Raw genomic sequence first — 22,859 nt, forward strand, 5'->3', positions numbered from 1 at the left:
ATTGTTTAAGTAGAATTGTTTTATGGGTCAATTGTTACCTGAAATAAAGAAATTATTATTATTATGAATTAATGTTTTAATCATCGCATATTTATCATTTTCAGATTTTAAGAAAAAGCCCGTAACCAAAACTCAACACAACTTTCCTCGATCATTTTTGTCACAGCGTCCGACTATCCCGTGTGTCGGGGGTACATATATGTATAAATACTTACGTAATACGCTTCTCACGAGACTGTCCGCTGAAACCGAGCCGAACGCACGTATACCCGAATTATTGTTTGATATCTCTAAAAATATAGGAAAATGAACAATGCTGAATTATATCATAGAAATAATACTATACAAAAAAGGGATGTTTTGCAATGTTTAGAAGAGTACGGAAAGCGAATTAAATGGAAAAACGGCAGAATTACGGTTATAGACATTGGTTGTGGAGATGGAACCGTAACGACGAGTATACTAAAAGAAAATATCCCCAATAGTATTGAAAGACTGGTAGGTTGTGATATTAGCAAAAACATGGTACAGTTCGCTAATGAGCAATATGCGAATGATCACATCAGTTTCATGGTGCTGGACATCGAAGGCGACTTGCCGAACGAGCTTCGAGGAAATTTTGATTACGCATTTTCATTCTTCGCCTTGAATTGGATCCAAAATCAAGAGTGAGTGATTCCTAATCTTTTTATTATATCCATTCATTATTTCATTTTATTGTTCTTTTATATTTATACTAGCTGACCCCGCAAACGTTGTTTTGTCATATATGTTATAAACCCCCTTAATTCCCCCCATATAACTTAGGGTTATGAGAAATAGATGTTGGCCGATTCTCAGACCTACCCGATATGCACACAAAATTTCATTAAAATCGGTCTAGCCGTTTCGGAGGAGTATTGTAACTAACATTGTGCCACGAGAATTTTGTATATAAGACTAGCGGACCCCGCAAACGTTTCTTTGCCATATATGTTATTAACCCGCTTAATCCCCCCCCCCCTCTTATAACTTAGGGGTATGAAAAATAGATGTTGGCCGATTCTCAGTCCTACCCGATATGCCCACAAAATTTTATTAAAATCGGTCGAGCCGTTTCGGAGGAGTTCAATGTTTAACACCATGACACGAGAATTTTATATATTAAAAAATAAAATACAATTGAACAATTGCAAGTATTTAACCGCCTCCAAAAAGGAGTAGCTTCTCAATTCGATTGTATTATTTACAATCGAATTACAAATACTTCTCGAGTGGGAATCGAACCCGCATACCGTCGATGTTTAGGCGTGTACATGGCGCACGCACCATAACGGACCAGAACGGTTGTTATTTGTGTACGTGATGTAATTCTATTTCGTGTCGCGTTTTTTGTATATATACGTAATATTTTTCAATTATACTACATCTTTAGATAATTATGTAGAATACAGTCAATACAAATAAATACTTACTTGTTTAATTAACAGTTAGCTTGTTTATTGATTAGGTTCATTTGCGCCGAACATTTTCAACCGTTAGTCAGATAAGTAATCCTTGTACCTACAACTAACCTTTGACTCAAGTATCATACGGCTACTATCATAACAATTTGATTGTTCTCAGATTACATGAGTGTCATAATAAACAAGACTCACATTTAGATGATGTAATATTCAAAAAACAAAACCCTAATTAATCGAATTTAAGGATAAATAAAGATTTTTTGGTTCATTTAGATATTTTAATTTTTATAACCACATCAAATGTTGAAAAACTTTGGTCCATCCAGTATTTACTTATGTTCAGTTGAGTTCAGAGTAATTTTTAAAAATTTCAGGGTGGCGTTTACAAACATATATGATCTACTATCAGAGGGAGGCGAGTGCTTTTTTGTGATTGTGAGTCATCAACCGATGTTTGACGTTTACCGAATCCTATCTCGGTCAACAAAATGGAAGTTATGGATTAAAGACGTTGAACGCTTTATTTCACCCTATCATGACTGTCAGGTAATAATCACTTTATTGATAGTTATTCGGTTTTACATCACGTGCTTACGTAAATATAAATAAGTTACTGAGGTAGGGCACAGCAGGAAATGTCCTGTTCAAAATATGGAGCAGGGCGACTGGGGTAGTACCACGCCTTTACAGAAGATCACAGTTACATAAATACTGATTTCAAGCAGTCTTGTGTTCCTGTTGGTGAGTAAGATCCTGGCGGGAATTGTGGATAGGGTCAGCAACGCACTTGCGATGCTTCTGGTGTTGCAGAAGTCTATAAGCTACGGTAATCGCTTACGATCAGGTGAGCCGTACGCTTGTTTGTCGACCTAGTTATATAAAAAAGCAGCTTAAAATGTGCTTAATATTAAAAAAAGGGATATCTATGAACAAAACGTAACGAAGTATTCAATCAATAAAATGTTCTATATTTTTTCTAAGGATCCTGAAAAGAAAGTAGAACAAATGATGATGGCGATCGGATTCACTTCGGTAGAAGTCGAATGTTTGCAGAAGACATATGTTTATCCCAATTTGGATGCTTTTAAAGGTAAGTTTAGTACAAACTACTTTTAAATAAAAAAAAATATTCCTTTTTACATGTTTTACGCCATAAGTTAAGAACGAATCGGGTTTATTTCTTTCTTCTGGTTCCAATGGAATGAAAAATTAAGAAAATCGCACAGAAAATTAGAAATTTTAAAAAAATAATTGGCGAAATGTTTGCACGAGCATATCTTCAGAACGAGTGCATCAAATTGAACAATTATTTTTTGTGTTCGTTGTTGTTTTCTAATTTTTAAATATTATTTCGTCTACGTCTACTAAATACTAATCCTTACTAATATTATAAAAGTGAAAGTAACTCTATCTGTCTGTCTGTGTGTCTGTCGAGCTTTCACGCCAAAACTACTAAACCGATTGGTACACAGATAGTTTTGTGCCTAAGAAAAGACATAGGATAGGCTACATAGGCTTTTTAATGCGAAAAAATCGGTGTAAGGGGTTGAAAGGTTGTATGGAAATATCGTCATTTTTAGTGCTAAAAGCTTGAAACCTTTTTTTAGGCTGTTTAAACGATATAAATAAATGTGACATTCAATGTTTTTAAAAGTTTTACCCGCAAGGGTGTAAAATAACAATAGGGAATAGAAGACGAAAGTTTGTATGGAAATATGTAAGGTGTGAATGTTTTATTAGTTGGCGAGAAGAGACAAAATATTTGAATTGTTCTGATATCCAAAATAAACCAAAAGATATATCCAAAAATGTTGTCCAGTCACTATTCCACACGGACAGAGTCGTAGACATAGCTAGTTATAGTATAAAACTATGCAGAATTTTTTTTGTTGAATTAAATATTGTCATACCCTTTTGGATTTCTTTTCTTTTCACTTCATTAAGTATAAAATATTAAGAAAAAAATATTTTATTTTCAGGAACCGTAACATCAATTAACCCCTTTGAAATACCTAAAGATTTAGAAGAAGATTATCTGCTAGATTTCTACAATGTTTTTCGAGACATCCATGCTGTAGATCATGCAAGCAGTGATGTCGATGGACCGATCAAAGTGACATTCAACTACAGTCTCGTTGTAGCCAAGGGAAGAAAATAGTCGATTTTTTGCATTTCTGTCAGTAAAAAATATTTATAAGACTTATATAATATATAAATAATACAACTTATCTATATGTCGAAGACAGTATTATTCTTACTATCGTTGGCCTTCAGATCCGAGAAGAGGTTGAGAATTTTTATGGACAGCTGTACTCGTCGAGCGCACGCAAGCCTGCGACTTGGGACACCGAAGATCCACGGGCACCATTGATGCGCCATTATTCGCAGTGTATCCCGGACTTCGAAGAGGATGAGATTGGTGCAGCGCTTGGGCAGCTTAAAAACGGGAGGGCCCCGGGGGATGACGGAGTTACCACTGAACTCCTTGAAGCCGCAGGGTGACCTGTCCTGAAAGCCTTGGCAAGACTATTTAACGCCGTCATCCACGTCGCATCGCCGTCCAGGAGTTTGGTGGTGCTGTTCTTTAAGAGAAGCGATAAGTCTCTGTTAAAGAATTACAGACCGATCTCGCTTCTGAGCCACGTCTATAAGCTGTTTTCGAGGGTTGTTACGAATCGTCTCGCCAGAAGATTCGACGAATTCCAACCACCGGAACAGGCCATTTTTTTTTAAATATACTTACATATACATAGAAATAAAAAAAAAAACAAAAACAATACACATAGACTCGAGTGGGAATTGAATCCGCAACCTGCGGGATAGAAAGCAGGGCAATTATATACTGCGCCAAGGCTAGATATAATTTATACGGATTTTGAAAATACCTTCGACCGCGTAGATCACATTATAATTAAAAACAAAAGCATGGGTAGTTGTGGAGACTTGCATCGTTGGTTCAAATCGTATATTACCATTCGATCACAGACTGTTGTTGATATATTAAAAATGAAATTAAAAAGTAAAAAACAGTTACCATTTTCGACCTGAGTGGAATCCCCGGTATGGAACGTTAACGTATGTTTAGATTTTGGAAATAAACGTTAATTTATGAATTATTAAAATTTTTCGTACTGGACATAAGAATTCGAATTATGTTACCTGATGATCACTATAAAGTTGCCACCCAGGTGAATTGTCGTAGTGTAGCAAACATTATGTCATAACATGACATCTGCTCGACTTCTATTAATTGTTTTCAGTAACATCAGATATATTAATTTTATGCCTCAGCAGACTTACAAGACACACAAATCTCTTCTATGTTCCCGTTTGTTGTTAAAACTATAAAAAAAATCAGTAAGATGTCGACAGCCTCGACAATAGAATAAGTTGTTTTCTAATATTGATCCTTTTTCGTGTGTATAACCTTTTCAATTCCATACCCACATCCACTTACACACAATTCTGACCATGGATATTTTTATTCGTATTTTAACAGTGTTTAAACTATTGATTTTTTTTTTGGTTTTTAGCTTTTTGTTAATTTTATGCTAGTTTGGCCAAGATTGGCTTTAGTTTGATTATTTATGTATTGATTCAAAAACTTAAAACGTGGCTGTGAATTTTTATACAAAATAAATAAATAAATATGTAGTTAAAATAAATATAGATTAGGTATAAATATAAACTGGACCGCAAAGATAATTGTGTTTGCTCGCAAACGAAAAAAAACGACTTTAATTACATCGACAAGTAATACAACGTAGGTAGACGAAAATATATGAATATAGTCAAGTAAACACGCGTTATCAAAGATTACTCAAAAAGTTATTGTCAGATCTCGATGAAATTTATATATCTACTTAAATATAATAAACTCTTAAATATAATATAAAAATGAAAATAAAATCATCAAAATCGGTATAGATACGGTCGAATACAGTCGGTCGGTTAAAGAAAATATATTTACAAAAGGACCTGAACTAGTTTTTTTTTAAATAAAGACTAAATTAAGGAATATATTAATGAGCTTAAATGAAAATAAAATATATTGAGCTTTTTATTTGTAATAAATATACGATTAATTACGACGATTTGACATACTTTCTACTATTTTTTGAGGCGATATTCTGCCAGTCCTCTATTAGAGCTTCTTTCATTTCACGTAGCTAATAAGATTATATATGCATGCTTATGCCTTACGGGCCGTTAAAAATTTAACAACTAGTAACTGGAACGAACTGTTCTTTTGAATTTGAACGATATAAGCCTGTGATAACAATTTTAAAAGTAAAATATGACACGTTAAAAATATAACTTATAACAGTATCTTTCTTAAATTATGACCAATTATGACATACCACGGAGCCATCGAATATAACGTTAGGAAGGTTATTTATTTATTTAATTAGCAATCTTTGGTAGTTGTTTAGAGGTGCCTAAAATAGAGAATTGTGACTTCCCAGAATTTACAGACAATCCAAATGACCGACTCCAGTTGTTGATAGTGTTCAGGTTAGAATTTAGGGTGTTTATAGCTTCAACAATATTCTCAACAGGCGTTGTCAAATAAACTTGAAAGTCATCAGCGTAAAGATAAAAGGAGTTGGTGAGAAGTTCAGTGACAGTGTTTATAAAGATAGAGAATAGTAGTGGAGAGCACGTTACCCTGGGGAGCCTGTTGATGCCCTAACAGATAAGAATGGAACCATTCTATAACTTCAGCGAATACATTAATGGACTCTAAAATAGCTAAGAGTATGTCGTAATCAATGGTGTTAAATGCATTGCTGAAATCCATTAATGCTAGTATGGTTACTTGCTTGTTATCAATTGCAAACCGAATGTCATCAAAAACCTTTGTAAGTGCCGTCACAGTTCTATAGCCAGATCGGAAATCGTACTGGACAGGGCTCAGGATATTATATTTAGTTAAAAACAAGGCAAGTTGGAATTAAATGATTCGTTCAAGGATTTTAGATAAGAAACAAAGTATAGATATAGGTCGATAGTGTGTGGGTAATGAAGGATTGGAGAGTTTAGGGATTAGTATGACATTAGCAAGACGCCAAACATTAGGGAAAGTCTTTGAAGTAAGAGAGAAGTTAAGTATGTGACATATTACATTAATCTCTTCAAATACAACAACATAGCCATTTTTCTACTTATTCCGTCAGAGCCAATGGCATCAGATGAGATATCTGATGTGTTTCGTTTAATATTAGACGATATTATTTGTTCAAATTTAAATGAAGAGTGATTGGGTTTGGTAGGAGCTTTGAGGAGAGAAACAGTTTGTGCTTTGTAAGGGTTGGGGATAGAAGAATTGGCGAAGTGGTTGTTGAAGACGTTCAGGTCTATATTAGGGGAAGTTTCACTTTTGGAGCGTCCTAACGCAAGAGATTGAAGGAATCGCTACTCAAATGTACATATTGTCTTTGAGCATCCCTGCACATTTTATTGCACTTATTACGTAAGCGCTTGTAATTATTGTAATTTAGTTCAGATGGTTTCAATTTGTATTTAGACTTCGCAGCATTACGTTTAGTCATTAACGCTCTGATATCCTCAGTGAGCCAGGGTGCTGGAAGATGTTTCAATTTTATAGGCCGGCAAGGAGCGCGTTTATCGAAAATATTAATAGGAAGAGAATTAAAGATGTTAAGTTTTGATATACAGCCTAAATAAAAAAATTCTGATTGGTTAAAAACATATTTTTTGATTGCTTGACGCGCTTTCTCAATATAAATATTTCATTAATTCATTCATTATCTTCTGATCGAGACTTTTATTTCGACACACCTGTCCAAGTCCCTAAAATACTAAAAAAGATTGTGGTGTCATGGGACACCAGGTAGGAACGAAGTTCCTTCGAATAGTACAGAAGCAACACAATTTGAAAAAAAAAGTTTAATTTTATATATACATATTTTCTAGTTCTTGATTTTTTTTTTTTTATTTTGTTGATTGGTTTTAATTAAGTACAAAAAATATTTAGGAAGTTTAGTATTTTAGAAAATAACAAATACCGTAAAATAAAATAAATCAAACAAAGTAATAATAATAATAATTCAAACTATTAAGTGAAATAAAAAAACATGTCTTTATTTATATTTGTCGACGGCAAAGAGCAACTCGGAGGTCGACGGTATAAAATTACATAAATAATTTAAAAAAAAGTTTACTAGTAAGATTTTAGTTTTACAAACGTCATATTATTCAGTCGTGTGATATTACGTCACTTCCGTAATATATTTTGCTTACGGTTTTAGTATCACAATTTTTTCTGTTCGGTTGCCCAGCCAAATATCAAGCCTGCCGTAAGCAACTTCGTTTCCAATAATACTATTTTGTATTAATAATAGATAAATACCATGAAATAAATATTTTTGGAATTTACTCCTTAAAAATCGATTTTCATATAAGGCCCCCGAGACTACCCTGTTATGCAAGACAATGTCCGTCAATACATCTCTGATAGTCCGATAGGCCAGCAAGCAGCTCCGATTTAAACCCCATTGACAGGCATACGAAGAACTGGGACGACGTGTACGTCAGCAGAATCTACTGCTAATCACGCTACTTTAAATGAAAGAATCTCTAATAGAGGAATGGCAGAATGTCGTCTCAAAAAACTAGTAGAAAGTATGCCAAATCGTATAACAGCAGTATTGCGAGCTCACGGAGGCAACACAAAGTACGAAAATACGTGAAAACGGCACATCTGTTACCAATCTACATTTATGAAAATAATGGAAAAACTAAACGTTTTTATTTATTTTATATTTATTAAAAATAAAAAGCTTAATATACTTTATTTTGATTTAAGCTCATTGAAATATTCTTTAATTTAGTCTTTATTTCAAAAAACTAGTTCAGGTCCTTTTGTAAGTATATTTTCTAACCGACCCCTTTTCTTTGCGGTCCAGTTTATATTTTACCTATCTATATTTATTTTACATAACTACACATTTATTTATTTATTTTGTACAAAAAATCCACAGCCACGTTTTAAGTTTTTGAATCAATACAAAATTAACTAAACAAAAGCCAATCTTGGATTTTACTTTATTTATATCAGACTGTTTAGGTAAACAAACCAAAAACTTCTAATAATAGGTGACATAATTTAAGAAATTGTTATCACAGACTTATATCATTTAAATTCAAAAGAACAGCTCGTTCCAGTTATTAGTTGTTAAATTTTTAACGGCCCTTAAGGCATAAGCATGCATATAGAATCTTATTCTACCGACGGTAACGGAACTGGAGGACTGTTTAGTACAGACCGTAAGAAAAATGTTTGAGAATGAATTTACCATAATGGCTATAGATATTTTCAGATGACAAAAACAATTGTAAAAAAAGATAATACTATGTTAATAATTGTAAAAAGATATATTAATAAATGATGTAAAATAAAAAAAAATAAAAATATTATAGTAACAATTGTCTTTGTTATTGTAATTTTATGTTAGAGTACGTCATCGGGTGGGGGGAATGCTTAGAGCAGGGCTGCGAGATGTACGATTTTAATAGTACTCATACGATTTTTTTGTATTTTTACTCATGTACGATCGCTAGACCAAGATCGTACGCAAAATGTACGATTTTTATATTCCTATTACCTGGAAACATTTCATAATTAAAGAAACGTTATCCACCGGCAAGCATGAATTGCCTTAACTATCTAACGCATGCCTAGATCTTTTATTTGAATGATGATTCTTTGAAATATCATATAAAGGCTGTATTTGTTTGTTTTCTAATGAAATTTCTCTTTCGGAAATAATTGTGACTTGAAAAAAAATACATTTTGAAATAATAAAAAAAAAAAAATTGAAAATTCTAAAACAATGGCTCAATTTGCTTTAAATTTATGTTTTCCCCATTACAGTACAAATTGTGAACGAGCATTCAACGAAGTTAATTTAATTAGAACAGAACTTATAAATAGTTTATCCAATGATACTTAAGGGCACATTATTAGGCAAGCAATTATAATAAGTAGAAACGAAAATTATACGAAGTTTAAGTCAACAAATGTTTTTGTTAAAAAAATATGACCACAGAAAATTTTGTATGAGTGTAACAAATAATTTTATTGTATTTATTTTCTAAAACTAAGTGAATTTTGATAATTTATATTAAAAAATTAGTACTTAGTCTTAAAAGGCTGTACGATCTTTTTATTTCAAAATTTCCTTGGCATACGATTTTTTTTTGTAGTTGGCGTACGATCACACTTTTTTTGCACCTGGCAGCCCTGGTTTAGACCTTAACCTTAGATCGTCGCGCGCGCTAGCGACAATAGGACGTAAGATTAATGATGTACGCTTCCATATTAAATAAATGCTAGAATAAATTAATAATAAAAAAAGGAAAAGAAAAACCGATTGCATAAATTTTGGCTATTTGTTCAGGTAAGTTAAAATTTACTTTAAAAACTATAGATAATAATAATACATTAAATAAATAATATAAATTTAAATTAATTTTTAAAGTAGTATCAGTGCGTACAATAAACATCTTAGCTGCTTATAATATGTAGGTACGTAAAATTGGTTTCTAATGATTACAGTTTATCTGTGAGTGAGAGACGACATATAAGATTATGAGTGTTTGTAATTTTTTCTTTTTCTTTGATATCTGCATTTAAGATATGAGATATTTCTACTCGCAAATATGAATCTAAAAGTTATAGTTTATTAGCCGAGGAGAAACAGGTTCTAATGGCCCATTCTACCTTTGGCTGTTAAAGCCTATTCTTAACTTGAGTGCAGGATAAGCTTTATTTAAAACCTGTAAAACTGACCCTAAGTATATAAAAAACTGAAGAGGAATGTAAATAACCATCAACGTCGATAACTTTTGTCGTCATATTTTAATTAGCCAAAGGTGGCATTTTGCAAAGCTCAATTTCGTCCAAATATTGTAGTAAAAAAATAATATATTCAAAACAATAATATATGTGCATATAATTTTCAGATTTTGAGGAAAACCCCGTAACCAAAACTAAATACAGCTTTCCTCGACCATCTTTGCCACAGCAGCCGTCGACGACACCGTGTATCGATAGCACATATAAACACTTACGTACCACGCCCCTGACTAGACTGTCAGTTGTAACCGAGCTGAACACAGCGACTTAAATACACGCATGCACACCCGATTCAATATCTAAAAATATAAGAAAATGAACAACGCTGAATTATACCATAGAAGCAATACTGTACAAAAAAGGGATTCTCTGCAATGTCTAGAAGAGTACGGAAAGCGAATTAAATGGAAAACCGGCAGAATTACGGTTATAGACATAGGTTGCGGAGATGGAAGCGTAATGATAGATATATTAAAAAAAATTATTCCCAATAATTGTGAAAAACTGGTAGGTTGTGATAAAAGCGAAAAGATGATAAAGTATGCTAATGAGCATTACGCGAATGATCACACCAGTTTCATGGTGCTGGACATCGAGGGCGACTTGCCGAACGAGCTTCGAGGAAATTTTGATCACGCATTTTCATTCTTCGTCTTGCACTGGATCCAACATCAAGAGTGAGTGATTCCTAAATTTAGTATTTTATTCTATACTTATTTATATATATTATATATCTATAATATACATAAAAGCGAAAGGTAAACTATAACACCTACAAACTTGAAATTTGGCAAGTAGGCTCCTTATAAGACGTAGGCATCCGCTAAGAACGGATTTTACGATACTCGACCCCTAAGGGGGTAAAACGGGGGTTGGAAGTTTGTATGAAAGTCCTATGTTTTGAAGTAAGAGACTTGAAATTTAAAATGTAAGCTCTATAGATGGTGAAAAGGTATCCAAATAATGTATCTTTAGAAATCAACTCCCTTTTGGGGTTAAAAGGGGGGATGGTAGGTTGACTCACTCATCACGAAATCTCCGAAACTATAACAGCTACAAACTTGAAATTTGGCAAGTAGGCTCCTTATAAGACGTAGGCATCCGCTAAGAACGGATTTTACGATACTTAACCCCTAAGGGGGTAAAACGGGGGTTAGAAGTTTGTATGAAAGTCCTATGTTTTGAAGTAAGAGACTTGAAATTTAAAATGTAAGCTCTATAGATGGTGAAAAGGTATCCAAATAATGTATCTTTAGAAACCAACTCCTTTTTGGGGTTAAAACGAGGGATGGCAGGTTGACTCACTCATAACGAAATCTTGAAACTATAACACCTACGAACTTGAAATTTGGCAGGTAGGCTTCTCATAGGACGTAAAAATCCGTTAAGAACTGATTTTACGAAACTCGACCCTTCAGGGGATAAAACGGGGGTTGGCAGTTTGTATGAAAGTCCTATGTTTTTGAAGTAAGAGACTTGAAATTTTAAATGTATGCTCTATAGATGGTGAGAAGGTGTTCAAATAATGTATCTTTAGAAATCAACTATCTTTTGGGGTTAAAACGGGGGATGGTAGGTTGATTCACTCATAACGAAATCTCCGAAACTATAACAGCCAATAACTTGAAATTTGGCAGGTAGGCTTCTTATAAGACGTAGACATCCGCTAAGAACTGATTTTACGAAACTCGACCCGTAAGGGGATAAAATGGGGGTTGGAAGTTTGTATGAAAGTCCTATGTTTTTGAAGTAAGAGACTTGAAATTTAAAATGTATGTTCTATAGATAGAGAGAAGGTGTCCAAATAATGTATCTTTAGAAATCAACTATATTTTGGGGTTAAAACGGGGGATGGTAGATTGATTCACTCATCACAAAATCTCCGAAAATATAACAGCCACAAACTTGAAATTTGGTAGGTAGGTTCCTTATAAGGCGTATTTTACGAAACTCGACCCCTAAGGGGTAAAATGGGGGTTGATAGTTTCTATGAAAGTCCTATGTTTTTGAAGTAAGAGACTTGAAATTTAAAATGTATGCTCTTTAGATAGTGAGGAGGTGTCCAAATAATGCGTCGTAATCTATATATATATAAAAGAGGAAGGTCACTGACTCACTCATCACAAGAACTCAAAAACCGCTCGATGGTCTATATATCCAGGATGGACAAAGATGAAATTTGGCAGGGAGGTAGATTATAATTAGCAGACGTCCGCTAAGAACGGATTTTACGATATTCCAGCGCTAAGGGGGTTTAATTGGGGTTGATAGTTTGTATGAAACATATACAGCCTCAAAATAAAACTAAAAATTTGGTGTATAGAGAGGTTTTATAAAAATAACTATTAAATTATACTAAATTGTGCCTTTTAAAAAGTTACTCAGTTTGATAAGCATTTCAAGTGACTGAAATAAAAAAATAATTTGCGTTAAACATCTTAATGGTAATGCATATCTTCATAACCACGCGGACGTAGTCGCGGGCAACAGTTAGTGTATTATAAAACAAAGTCCCCAAAAGTGTATGTGATCGATTCCATCAAAATCTACTAAACGGATTTTCATGCGGCTCACCGTTGGAGAGAGTGCTCTAACATTGGCAAGAGGAAGGTTTACGGAACGGCTAAGCCGATTTTGATGAGAGTTTCACTGGAAGTTTGCCGGGAAAACTTTGTGACACACTAATTTCAACGCGGGCGAAGCCGCGGGTACAGCTAGTATATATATAAAAGCGAAAGGTCACTCATCACGAAATCTCCAAAACTATAACACCTACAAACTTAAAATTTGGTAGATAGGCTCCTTATAGGACGTAGATATCAGCTAAGAACGGATTTTACGAAACTCGATCCCTAAGGGGGTGAAACGGGGGTTGGAAGTTTGTATGAAAATCCTATATTTTTGAAGTAAGACTTGAAATTTAAAATTTATGCTCCATAGATAGTGAGAAGGTGTTCAAATAATGTATCTTTAGAAATCAACTCCCTTTTGGGCTTAAAACGGGGTATGGTAAGTTGACTCACTCATCACGAAATCTCCGAAAATATAACAACTATAAACTTGAAATTTGGCAGGTAGGTTCCTTATAGGGCGTAAACATCCGCTAAAAACGGATTTTACGAAACTCGACCCCTAAAGGGATAAAACAGGGGTTGGAAGTTTGTATGAAAGTCCTATGTTTTTGAAGTAAGATACTTGAAATTTAAAATGTATGGTCTATAGATGGTGAGAAGATGTCCAAATAATGTATGTTTAGAAACCAACTCCCTTTTGAGGTTAAAACGGGGGATGGTAGGTTGACTCACTCATCACGAAATCTTCGAAACTATAACACCTACATACTTGAAATTTGGCAAGTAGGTTTTGTATAGGACGTAAACATCCGCTAAGAACGAATTTTACGAAACTCGACACCTAAGAGGATAAAACGGGGCTCGGAAGTTTGTATGAAAGGCCTATGTTTTTAAAGTAACAGACGAAATTTATAACGTATGCTCTATAGATGGTGAAAAGGAGTCCAAATAATGCATCGTAATCTATATATATATAAAAGAGAAAGGTCATTGACTCACTCATCACGAGAACTCAAAAACCGCTGGATAGTCCATCTATCCAGGATGGACAAAGATGAAATTTAGCAGGGAGGTAGATTATAGTTAGTAAACGTCCGTTAGGAACGGATTTTTTAATATTCCACTGCTAAGGGCGTTTGATTGGGGTTGATAGTTTTTATGAAACATATACAGCAGCTATAAGTTCGCCTGATAGGTTATTTATACTGCAGCCGGAAAATAAAACTAAAAATGTGGTGTAGAGAGAGGTTTTTTAAAAAATTACTCAGCTTGATAAGCATTTCAAGTAACTGAAATAAAAAAAAATAATTTTCTTAAACATCTTGATAGTAATGCATATCTTCATAACCACGCGAACGTAGTCGCGGGCAACAGTTAGTGTATTATAAGAATAAGTCCGCAAAAGTGTATGTGATCGATTCCCTCAAAATTTACTGCACGGCTTTTCATACGGTTTTACCAATGGAGAGAGGGCTTCAAGATGAAGGTTTACGGAATGACTAAGCCGATTTTGATGAGATTTTGAGTTTCACTGGAAGTTTGCCGGGAAAACTTTGTGACTCACTGATTTAAACGCGGGCGAAGCCGCGGGCACAGCTAGTATAACTATAATAAAAAAATTGGTAGCAATTTTAGCGACCTCCAAAAATAGGAAAACAAGTTTATTGTGCGGTAGTTCCAAATATGGGGAAAAGCATACATTAAAAATACAATCGAATTGAGACCTTACTCCTTTTTCGAAGTCTATTAATTAATAGACTTCGAAAAAGGGCCTTGCCAATAATTATTTCAGTTAATTGTGTTTTTACTAGAAAAGTTTTGGGGTTTTTTGATTTCTTTCATTCTACATGTATTTTGGAATTTCGTGACGTGACATTGAAAACGATCGTAAAAAAAAGCAAATAAAAACCTGCCTTTTTTCCGGTTTTTTGCTTTTCGAGTTTTAACTCGAAAACTATTAAATTTTAATAAATGGTTTGTTACAACAATTAAAGTACTTAAAATTTCTACAAAAATATCCCAACTTTTTTTCGGTCTCAAACGCGAGTTGAAAATTGCTAATTTTCAGCGGTCTCTGCAAAACCCACTTTTTAGGTTCCAAAACTTTATTTTTTATTAGAATGCTGTTATTTGAAAAATTTCTCCTAGTTTACTGCATAAGTAAAGAAAAAGAAAAAAAGGATCGAAATTATTAAAATTCAGCAGAAAGACCTATTTCACTCGGACTCTAAGGAAAGGCCTTCGCCCAGCAGTAAAGTGTTTACTGTGGTTCAGTTGGGTTCAAATTATTTTTAAAAATTAAAGCAAACTAACAACTAATGGAAAAATACACGTCATTTTGACCAATACATGTTCCTGTGTACAAGTTTTATAATTTCTGTTTTGGTTTAGATTTCGGCTGAAAGACCTATTTCGCTCGAACTCTAAGGAAGGCCCTTCGCCCTGCAGTAAAATATTAAATTCGGTTCACTTGGGTTCAAATTATTTTTAAAAATTTCAGGATGGCGTTTACAAACATATATGATCTACTCAAAATAGAAGGCGAGTGCTTTTTAGTATTTGTGGCTCACACGCTCTTGTTTGAAGGTTACCGCATCCTTTCTCGGTCAACAAGGTGGAAGTTTTGGCTGATAGATGTGGAACGCTTTATTTCACCCTATCATGACTGTCAGGTAATAATCACTTTATTATCAGTTATTACTATTTTCATTTCTTACATATATTATGTATATGAAACTTCACATTATCGTTGTCGTTGGTCAAAATTATCTATATTTATACACATCATGAATGAATGAATGAATGAATACACGTTATTGTACACCAAAAAGAAAGATACCCAAAGGCGGTCTTATCACTGAGAGTGATTTCTTCTAGACAACTTTTCATATATTTATTTATGATATAGCATTAACCTATTAGTAAAGAAAAATTATTCGGAATTAATATTTAAAAATAGAATTATGATTATGAAATGCGTTAATTTAAAAATGAATTTTCTGTTATAAATGCATTTCTTGCGAAATTAACACAACTAACTATATCTAATACTATAAACGAGCAATTGTTGTGTTCGAGCAATTCTATATATAGTTATATATAGAATCTGAATCTCGGAAACGGCTTCAACGATTTTCATAAAATTTAGTATGCAGGGGATTTCGGGGGAGATAAATAAATCTAGCTACGATTCATTTTTAGAAAATGTTGTTTTATCTCAGTTTTTAGACAGTGAAAAAGTGGCTACAATATTGTTAGAATACGAAGGTATTTTTCGCATTTGTCAAAAAAGTTGTAATAGCTCAGGTGGGAAATCGCCCGGTCGCGATCGACCGATAAGACCATGATTCAAATCATCAAATTTCCAAATCGATTATTATTTTTATTTTTTTTTCTAATTGCACTCGTTATTTTTTATTTAAATAGCCAGTTCTTATTATTTATTATTATGTCGGTAAAATCAACAAATATTATTCATATTTTATCATTATTATTTTTTAATCATTTTTTTATTTTTGATATTTTATATTTATTTATATTATTTATTAGTGTCGGTAAAAAAATATTATTCATATTTAAATATGATTTCCAAAAAACACGATTTACTAAAAATACCGAGCTAAGGTCGGTCACCCGGGTACTTTACTTTTAAATTTAAAAGAGATATCAACTACATTCTTTTAAGGTATATGTATGAATCAAAACTAAATTACGTAAGTATTTAATGAAATAAAATATTTCTTAATTTTTCTAAGGACCCTGAAAAGAAAGTCAAACAAATGATGAAGTCTATCGGATTCACTTCCGTGGAAGTCGAATGTTTGCAGAAGGCATTTATTTTTCCTGATCTGGATGCACTTAAAGGTAAGTTTAATTTTTAGTTTAAATCAATAAAAAAGTTATACCTTTGGGGGTGCGAGAAACGGTATTAAGTTCTTTATCCACCATCGAATAGAGGTGATCCTCCGACCAGACGGGTATTGTGTCTGACGGGCTGCCGCCCTGATGACTTTGATATCACGATGTACGTCAGTTTTCTCCAGTTTGTATATCGCGAGATAGATGTCGCTACACCCCTATTATTTATTACACCTTATGGCTATCATTGGTTACGCCTTATGGCGCTAAGAACGAATGGATTTTATTTCTTTTCTCCGGTTCTAATGGAATAAAAATTAAGAAAATCATCCAGCAATTAAAAAAATTTAGAAAATGAATTGCAGAAATATATTTGTGAGGGTATCTTCAGAACGACTGCACAAAATAGGATAATTATCTGTCTTTTTGTGTTCTTTATTGGTTTGTTGTGTCTTTTGTTGTGTATGGAGAAGATTTTAATTAAAAAAATCAAAATTAAATCGATATACTCACAAAAAAATATGAAGCTACAAAGTTTGCCGGGTCTGGTACTTTAAGGAAAGTGGTTTTCGTAAAGTGTTGTAGTCTAAAACTAGTGTAAAGAATAAAATAGTATTCTACGAGATCTATAGCATTCTCGAGATTTACTGTTTCTAGTCTTAGTGTCTTTAAACTTTATTGCTTATTAGTAACAGTTCACTACTTCACAACACACAAATGTAAATCTTCATCTTTATTCTGCGGCCTTGTTCTTTACTCTTTTTATACTGCGGCCTTCTCCTTTACTGGTCTTGCTAGTTTTTAAATCTTGTTACTTTTATGTTTACTTAATACTAATTATAACCTAAATTAGATGATGATGAATTATAAGAGTCATAAGAGTCATATATTCAATGAATTTCTTTTATTTTCAGGATTCGTAACATCAATCAATCCTTTTCAAATACCAAAAGATTTAGAAGAAGATTATCTGCTAGATTTATTTAATGTTCTTCGAGACCTGCGTATTATAGATTGTGCAAGCAGTAATGTCGATGGACCGATCAAAGCGACACTCAACCACAGTCTTATTGTGGCCAAGGGAAGAAAATAGTTGATTCGTTACGTCCTGTACTACAAAATTTTAAAAACACTTAAAAACACATCTTATATGTAATATTGTTATAGGGTATGGTAAAATGATTCAACTTTTAAAGCAACCTAAAAAAACTTGTGCTTAATAAATAAAAAAAGATAATTAGATTTTTTTACTAGTTTTGGTTTTAGAACTGGTATTAATCATTATCAAAATAATTTTGATACTATATTGGAACGAAGTTCCTTATGGCAGGCTTGACATTTGGCTGGGCGACCGAACTGAAAAAAATGTGATACTAATACTGTAAGAAAAATATATAACGGAAGTGACGTAATATCAGTCACACGACTGTATAATATGACGTTTGTAAAACTAAAATGTTACTAGTAAACTTTTTTTAAATTATTTATGTAATTTTATAACGACAAAAATTAAATAAAGACGTTTTTTATTTCACTTAACAGTTTGAATTATTATTATTATTATTATCATTATTATTATTTTGTTTGATTTATTTTAAATAAATAAAATACTAAATTTCCTAAATACTTTTATGTACTTTATTAAAAACCAATCAACAAAAAAAAAAAAATCAAGAACTAGAAAATATATATAAAATTCACATTTTTTTAACCGACTTCCAAAAAAGGAGGAGGTTCTCAATTCGACTGTATTTTTTTTTTATGTATGTTACATCAGAACTTTTGACCGTTTGGACCGATTTCGACAATTTTTTTTTTTTATCGAAAGGTAGTGTGTGCCGATTGGTCCCATTTAAATTTATTTGAGATTTAACAACTACTTTTCGAGTTATATCTAATAATGCGTTTTTATTTGACGCTATTTTCGTCGACCTACGTTGTATTATACCGCATAACTTTCTACTGGATGTACCGATTTTGATAATTCTTTTTTTGTTGGAAAGGGAATATCCCTAGTTTGGTACCATGATAACGAAACTAGGATCTGATGATGGGATCCCAGAGAAATCGAGGGAAACTCTCGAAAATTCGCAATAACTTTCTACTGGATGTACCGATTTTGATAATTCTTTTTTTGTTGAAAAGGGGATATCCGTAGTTTGGTACCATGAAAAAGAAACTAGGCGCTGATGATGGGATCCCAGAGAAATCGAGGGAAACTCTCGAAAATCCGCAATAACTTTTTACTGGGAGTACCGATTTTGATAATTTTTAATTTAATCAAAAGCTGATATTTATCATGTGGTCACATATAAATTTTATCGAGATCTGATAACTACTTTTTGAGTAATCTTTGATAACGCGTAGTTATTTGACAATTTTTTCGTCGATCTACGTTGTATTACTCGTCGATGTAATTGAAGTCGGTTTTTTTTTCGTTTGCGAGCAAACACAATTATTAAATTGTGTCGCTTCTATACTATTCGAAGGAACTTCGTTCCTACCTTGTGTCAAATGACACCGCATAATTTTTTATTATATTAACCTACTAACCCTTTTATATTAATATACAACTACTGTTCGACAAAGCTAGCCCTGCGGTCACCAACGCGCCTGCCCAGCGTGGTGGCTATGGACAAAACATATGAGTTCACTCCATTTTTGGCGCGAACTTGTGGAGGCCTATGTCCAGCAGTGGATTGTATTAGGCTTAGGTGATAATGATGGTGATGACTGTTTTTAATTTAAAAATTCTTTATCCAGTAGAATATTTTAGCGTGTTTATATATTTTAATTTATATTATATTTGAACGGTAGAAAACAAAATAGTCAAAATTGTTTGACCGTTCTTATCTGAATATGGAACTGTAAGATTTTTTAACATTTCAACGTACAGGAACAAATTAATGAGTATGAAATTTGAAATTAATAAATATATTTATGTTCGTAAGATAATTTATTTTTCAAATGTATCAACATTTACGTCAGAAGTATTTATCAAATACATTTTGTTTTCTTCGTAAATTTCATAACCACAGATAAGCACGCGATGTTCCTTGTTGAGACGTAGCGGTAGCTTTTTTTAATAAAAACTCTCCGTAGAACCAACCAGATATTCCAAGAAGTATTAGTCAGTTCATCAAAATTAAACCAAATAATAAATGATCCCTGGTAAAAACTTAGAGAATAGTTAATTAGTCTTAAAAATAAGGTTTTAACTCAAAACTAGTTTTACAAAAAGATTCAAGTCAATAGGGCTTATAGTTTTTAAAATATTCACAAAAATGTATACAGCGAAAGTTGTTTTAATGAAAGGCTTGGAAATTTTTGTTCTAGGAAATTTTTATTATGTAAGGTAATAGACCTAATTTATCCTTTATGTTGTAGATTATAGTTTAAAATAACCAAATATGTATAAAACACGGGTTTTTACCTAAAAATAATAAAGAAAGGCTCCAAAGGTTTCGACTCATAATAAAAATCGCGAATAAGTAGGACTAAAACTCACGGTCTTCAATACGGTAAAATAGGGCCGTATATAAACGAGCCAACTTTGGCTCAGTCAGTCAGTCACAACACAGCCGTCGAAGAAGCAATACTAGGAAGAAACAAAAGTCAAGAGCCGAAACCTGTGGATCGAGATACTACAAATAATTTTGCTTCTATTTCACGGCGTCTTTCCGGGTCCTCGGGTTCGTAGTGACGTTCATACGCATTCAAGGGTGCGTAACCAGCGCAAGTTGCTACAAAGGCGTTTGTTAATTAAGAGGGAGATTGTCCCAGGACGACATAAAAATATAATTAGACAAAGTAAACATTTACTTTGTCTAATTATATTTTTATGGGATTTAATACAATGAAAATAATTGATTTTTTTGCAATTTAAGGACCGCAAACTGTTGGAGAAAATAAAAAAGCCGTGTGTTATTGTGAGAGACCAGATAGGAACAGGCTTCCTTATTATAAGCTACTAGTGACCCGCCCCGGCTTCGCACGGGTGCAGTACTAGTACTAAATATACTACAGAATGTCTATATACAACGTTCAAAGCTTTTTTTTGTCATTAGACAATACAAACATGTTTTCTTTAGAGGTTACTCTTGAAAAAGCGATATATAATTGGCCATGTGAAAACACTCAATGCTCAAATCTAAGCCTGCAGTCTTGAAAGTTTAACCCTGCAATTTATTAATGATATATAAAATTTACTCAGTTCTTGTGATTATGGACAAATTGCCATATTATTAATGTGCTTCAGTAAAAAATATTTTACTTACTATTCGTTCGACTAAAAACAAACGACAAAGATAGTCAACAATTATCAACAATAAAAGATATGTAGGAAACTTGGTTTTTTTTGTTGTTTTTGGTATTGCGGGGTAACCCATTTACGGGTGGTCGCCTGCGGAGAGAGGCCTCGTTGGCGGCCTCCTCTCTCACCCACTCGTCATTCTTCTCCTGGGACATTACCGTCTCGCAGAAGGAGACCATCGCCTTCCAGGACTCGTCGTCGCCGAGCATCGCGGTGATGACGCTCGGCAGTGACAAGTTCCCCCGAGGACTGTCGTCAGATCGCAACGCAGCGCCACCCATCTCGGGCTAACCTCGAGGGTGTGCAGGGCCGAGTAACCGTCGCATCATAATCGTGACATCCAGACGTCGACTCCCTTTGAACCGTCCGACACAAGTAGTCACCAAAGCAGCCATGCCCGGTGAGAACCTGTGTCGGATGGAAGGTGAAGGGCTTGCGCTTACGGCGCATCCACTGCTCTAGGACCGCGCACAAAGCAGCCGTTACGCATGAGCCATACGGCTACTTCGCCAGGTCCTCCCCCCACCTCCACATTAGTGCTTCTTGCCCCATCGGGCGCACCCGTAGGATCCCGTCCAACGTGAGGTTCTCACCGAAAGCCCTCCTACCCGAGACGTGTGAGGTCTCGGCAAGGATCTCCACGAGCTCCCACGCGGGGTTGCCGGCTAGAGCAGTAGCTGCAGGCCATGATACACTACGGTATACCTGGATCACCTTCACCGCGATGATCCTCTGCGCAGACTGCAGTGCAGCCTTATTCCTTGCAGTCAGGCGATCCGACCAAACCGGGGTATCGTACGTCGCCATACTTCAGCAGACTCCGGAATATAGTGCCTGCATGCGGCGCTGTGTCCTCCGAGGTTCGGGAGGATCTGCCCAGTGCACTCGCCACCTTTACGATCTTCGGTTCCACCATAGCGAAGTGTGGGCCGAAGGTCCTTCTATTCAATTCTTATTTGAACTTAAATACCTAACCATAAACTACGATTTTCGATAGTTAAAAATACTTGTCCTGATACTAAATTGCCTTAACTCTAAATTCAAACCAAGATCATATTAGAAGAAATACAAATGATAAGTTGATTTTAATCTAATTCTATCCAACCTAATGTACATGCTATAAGCGCGGTTTAAAAATTAACATAAATACCGACTAAAGTACGAACATACAATTCCGAAATAAATGTCTTTAGCCACGTGTGTTGTGTTTAGGCACGCGCCGCTGCGCCGGCCCCCCGACCGGTACCACCGGCACCGGCGTAACCGCTATGTCCCTGCAAATCTGTAATATCCTCGAAAATCTTTATTAAAATTACATGCTGTAAAGGGTCCATATTGTTCTATATTAAATACACAATGTATTTAAGGTACTCAATTGGATAAGGATCAATGCTGTATTGCTTAAAATCACTTCTTAAATAAGCCATTGTTTCTCGTAAAAAGTAAAGGATAAAAAAATATTATTTTGGGTTATCCTTTAGAGATAGATACCATCGTGACCTTTTTGTACAACTTTTTAAGGTATACAATACTGCAAGTACATTATTTTGATCTATGTCGTAGGGTTCAGACAGCATTTACAATGTAAGCGCAAAAAATGTGTTTATTTACGACATCACATTAGAAACCTCTTCAATTATCAGTGTTTCTCTACTATAATATGCATATATTATACATATAAACCTTCATCTTGAATCACTCTATTTAATAAATAAAAAAACGCATCAAAATTCGCTACGTAGTTTTAAACATCAAAAGCATACATAGGGACAAACAGACAGCGGCAAGCG

General features: G+C 34.0%; 1 protein-coding gene across 1 annotated transcript; it reads left to right on the plus strand.

Annotated features, from left to right (window-relative positions):
- The first annotated feature begins 306 nt into the window (after positions 1-306).
- LOC123655784 (juvenile hormone acid O-methyltransferase-like) lies at positions 307-17,999 on the plus strand. The gene is made up of 8 exons (XM_045591539.1): positions 307-668; positions 1,820-1,991; positions 2,427-2,535; positions 3,425-3,574; positions 10,838-11,003; positions 15,400-15,571; positions 16,655-16,763; positions 17,672-17,999. Exons 1-8 carry the CDS (start codon positions 307-309, stop codon positions 17,848-17,850), a joined length of 1,419 nt encoding a protein of 472 aa, XP_045447495.1. The 3' UTR covers positions 17,851-17,999.
- The last annotated feature ends 4,860 nt before the right edge of the window (positions 18,000-22,859 follow it).

The sequence above is a fragment of the Melitaea cinxia genome, chromosome 8 (assembly GCF_905220565.1).
Source record: "Melitaea cinxia chromosome 8, ilMelCinx1.1, whole genome shotgun sequence".
Lineage (NCBI taxonomy): Eukaryota > Metazoa > Arthropoda > Insecta > Lepidoptera > Nymphalidae > Melitaea > Melitaea cinxia.

Excerpts from the sequence above, each read along its gene's own strand:
- LOC123655784 (XM_045591539.1), top strand. The coding sequence starts at position 307 with ATGAACAATGCTGAATTATATCATAGAAATAATACTATACAAAAAAGG. Across the intron at positions 2,536-3,424 it reads CAATTTGGATGCTTTTAAAG|GAACCGTAACATCAATTAAC; the intron begins GTAAGTTTAGTA and ends TTTTATTTTCAG. Across the intron at positions 16,764-17,671 it reads TGATCTGGATGCACTTAAAG|GATTCGTAACATCAATCAAT; the intron begins GTAAGTTTAATT and ends TTTTATTTTCAG.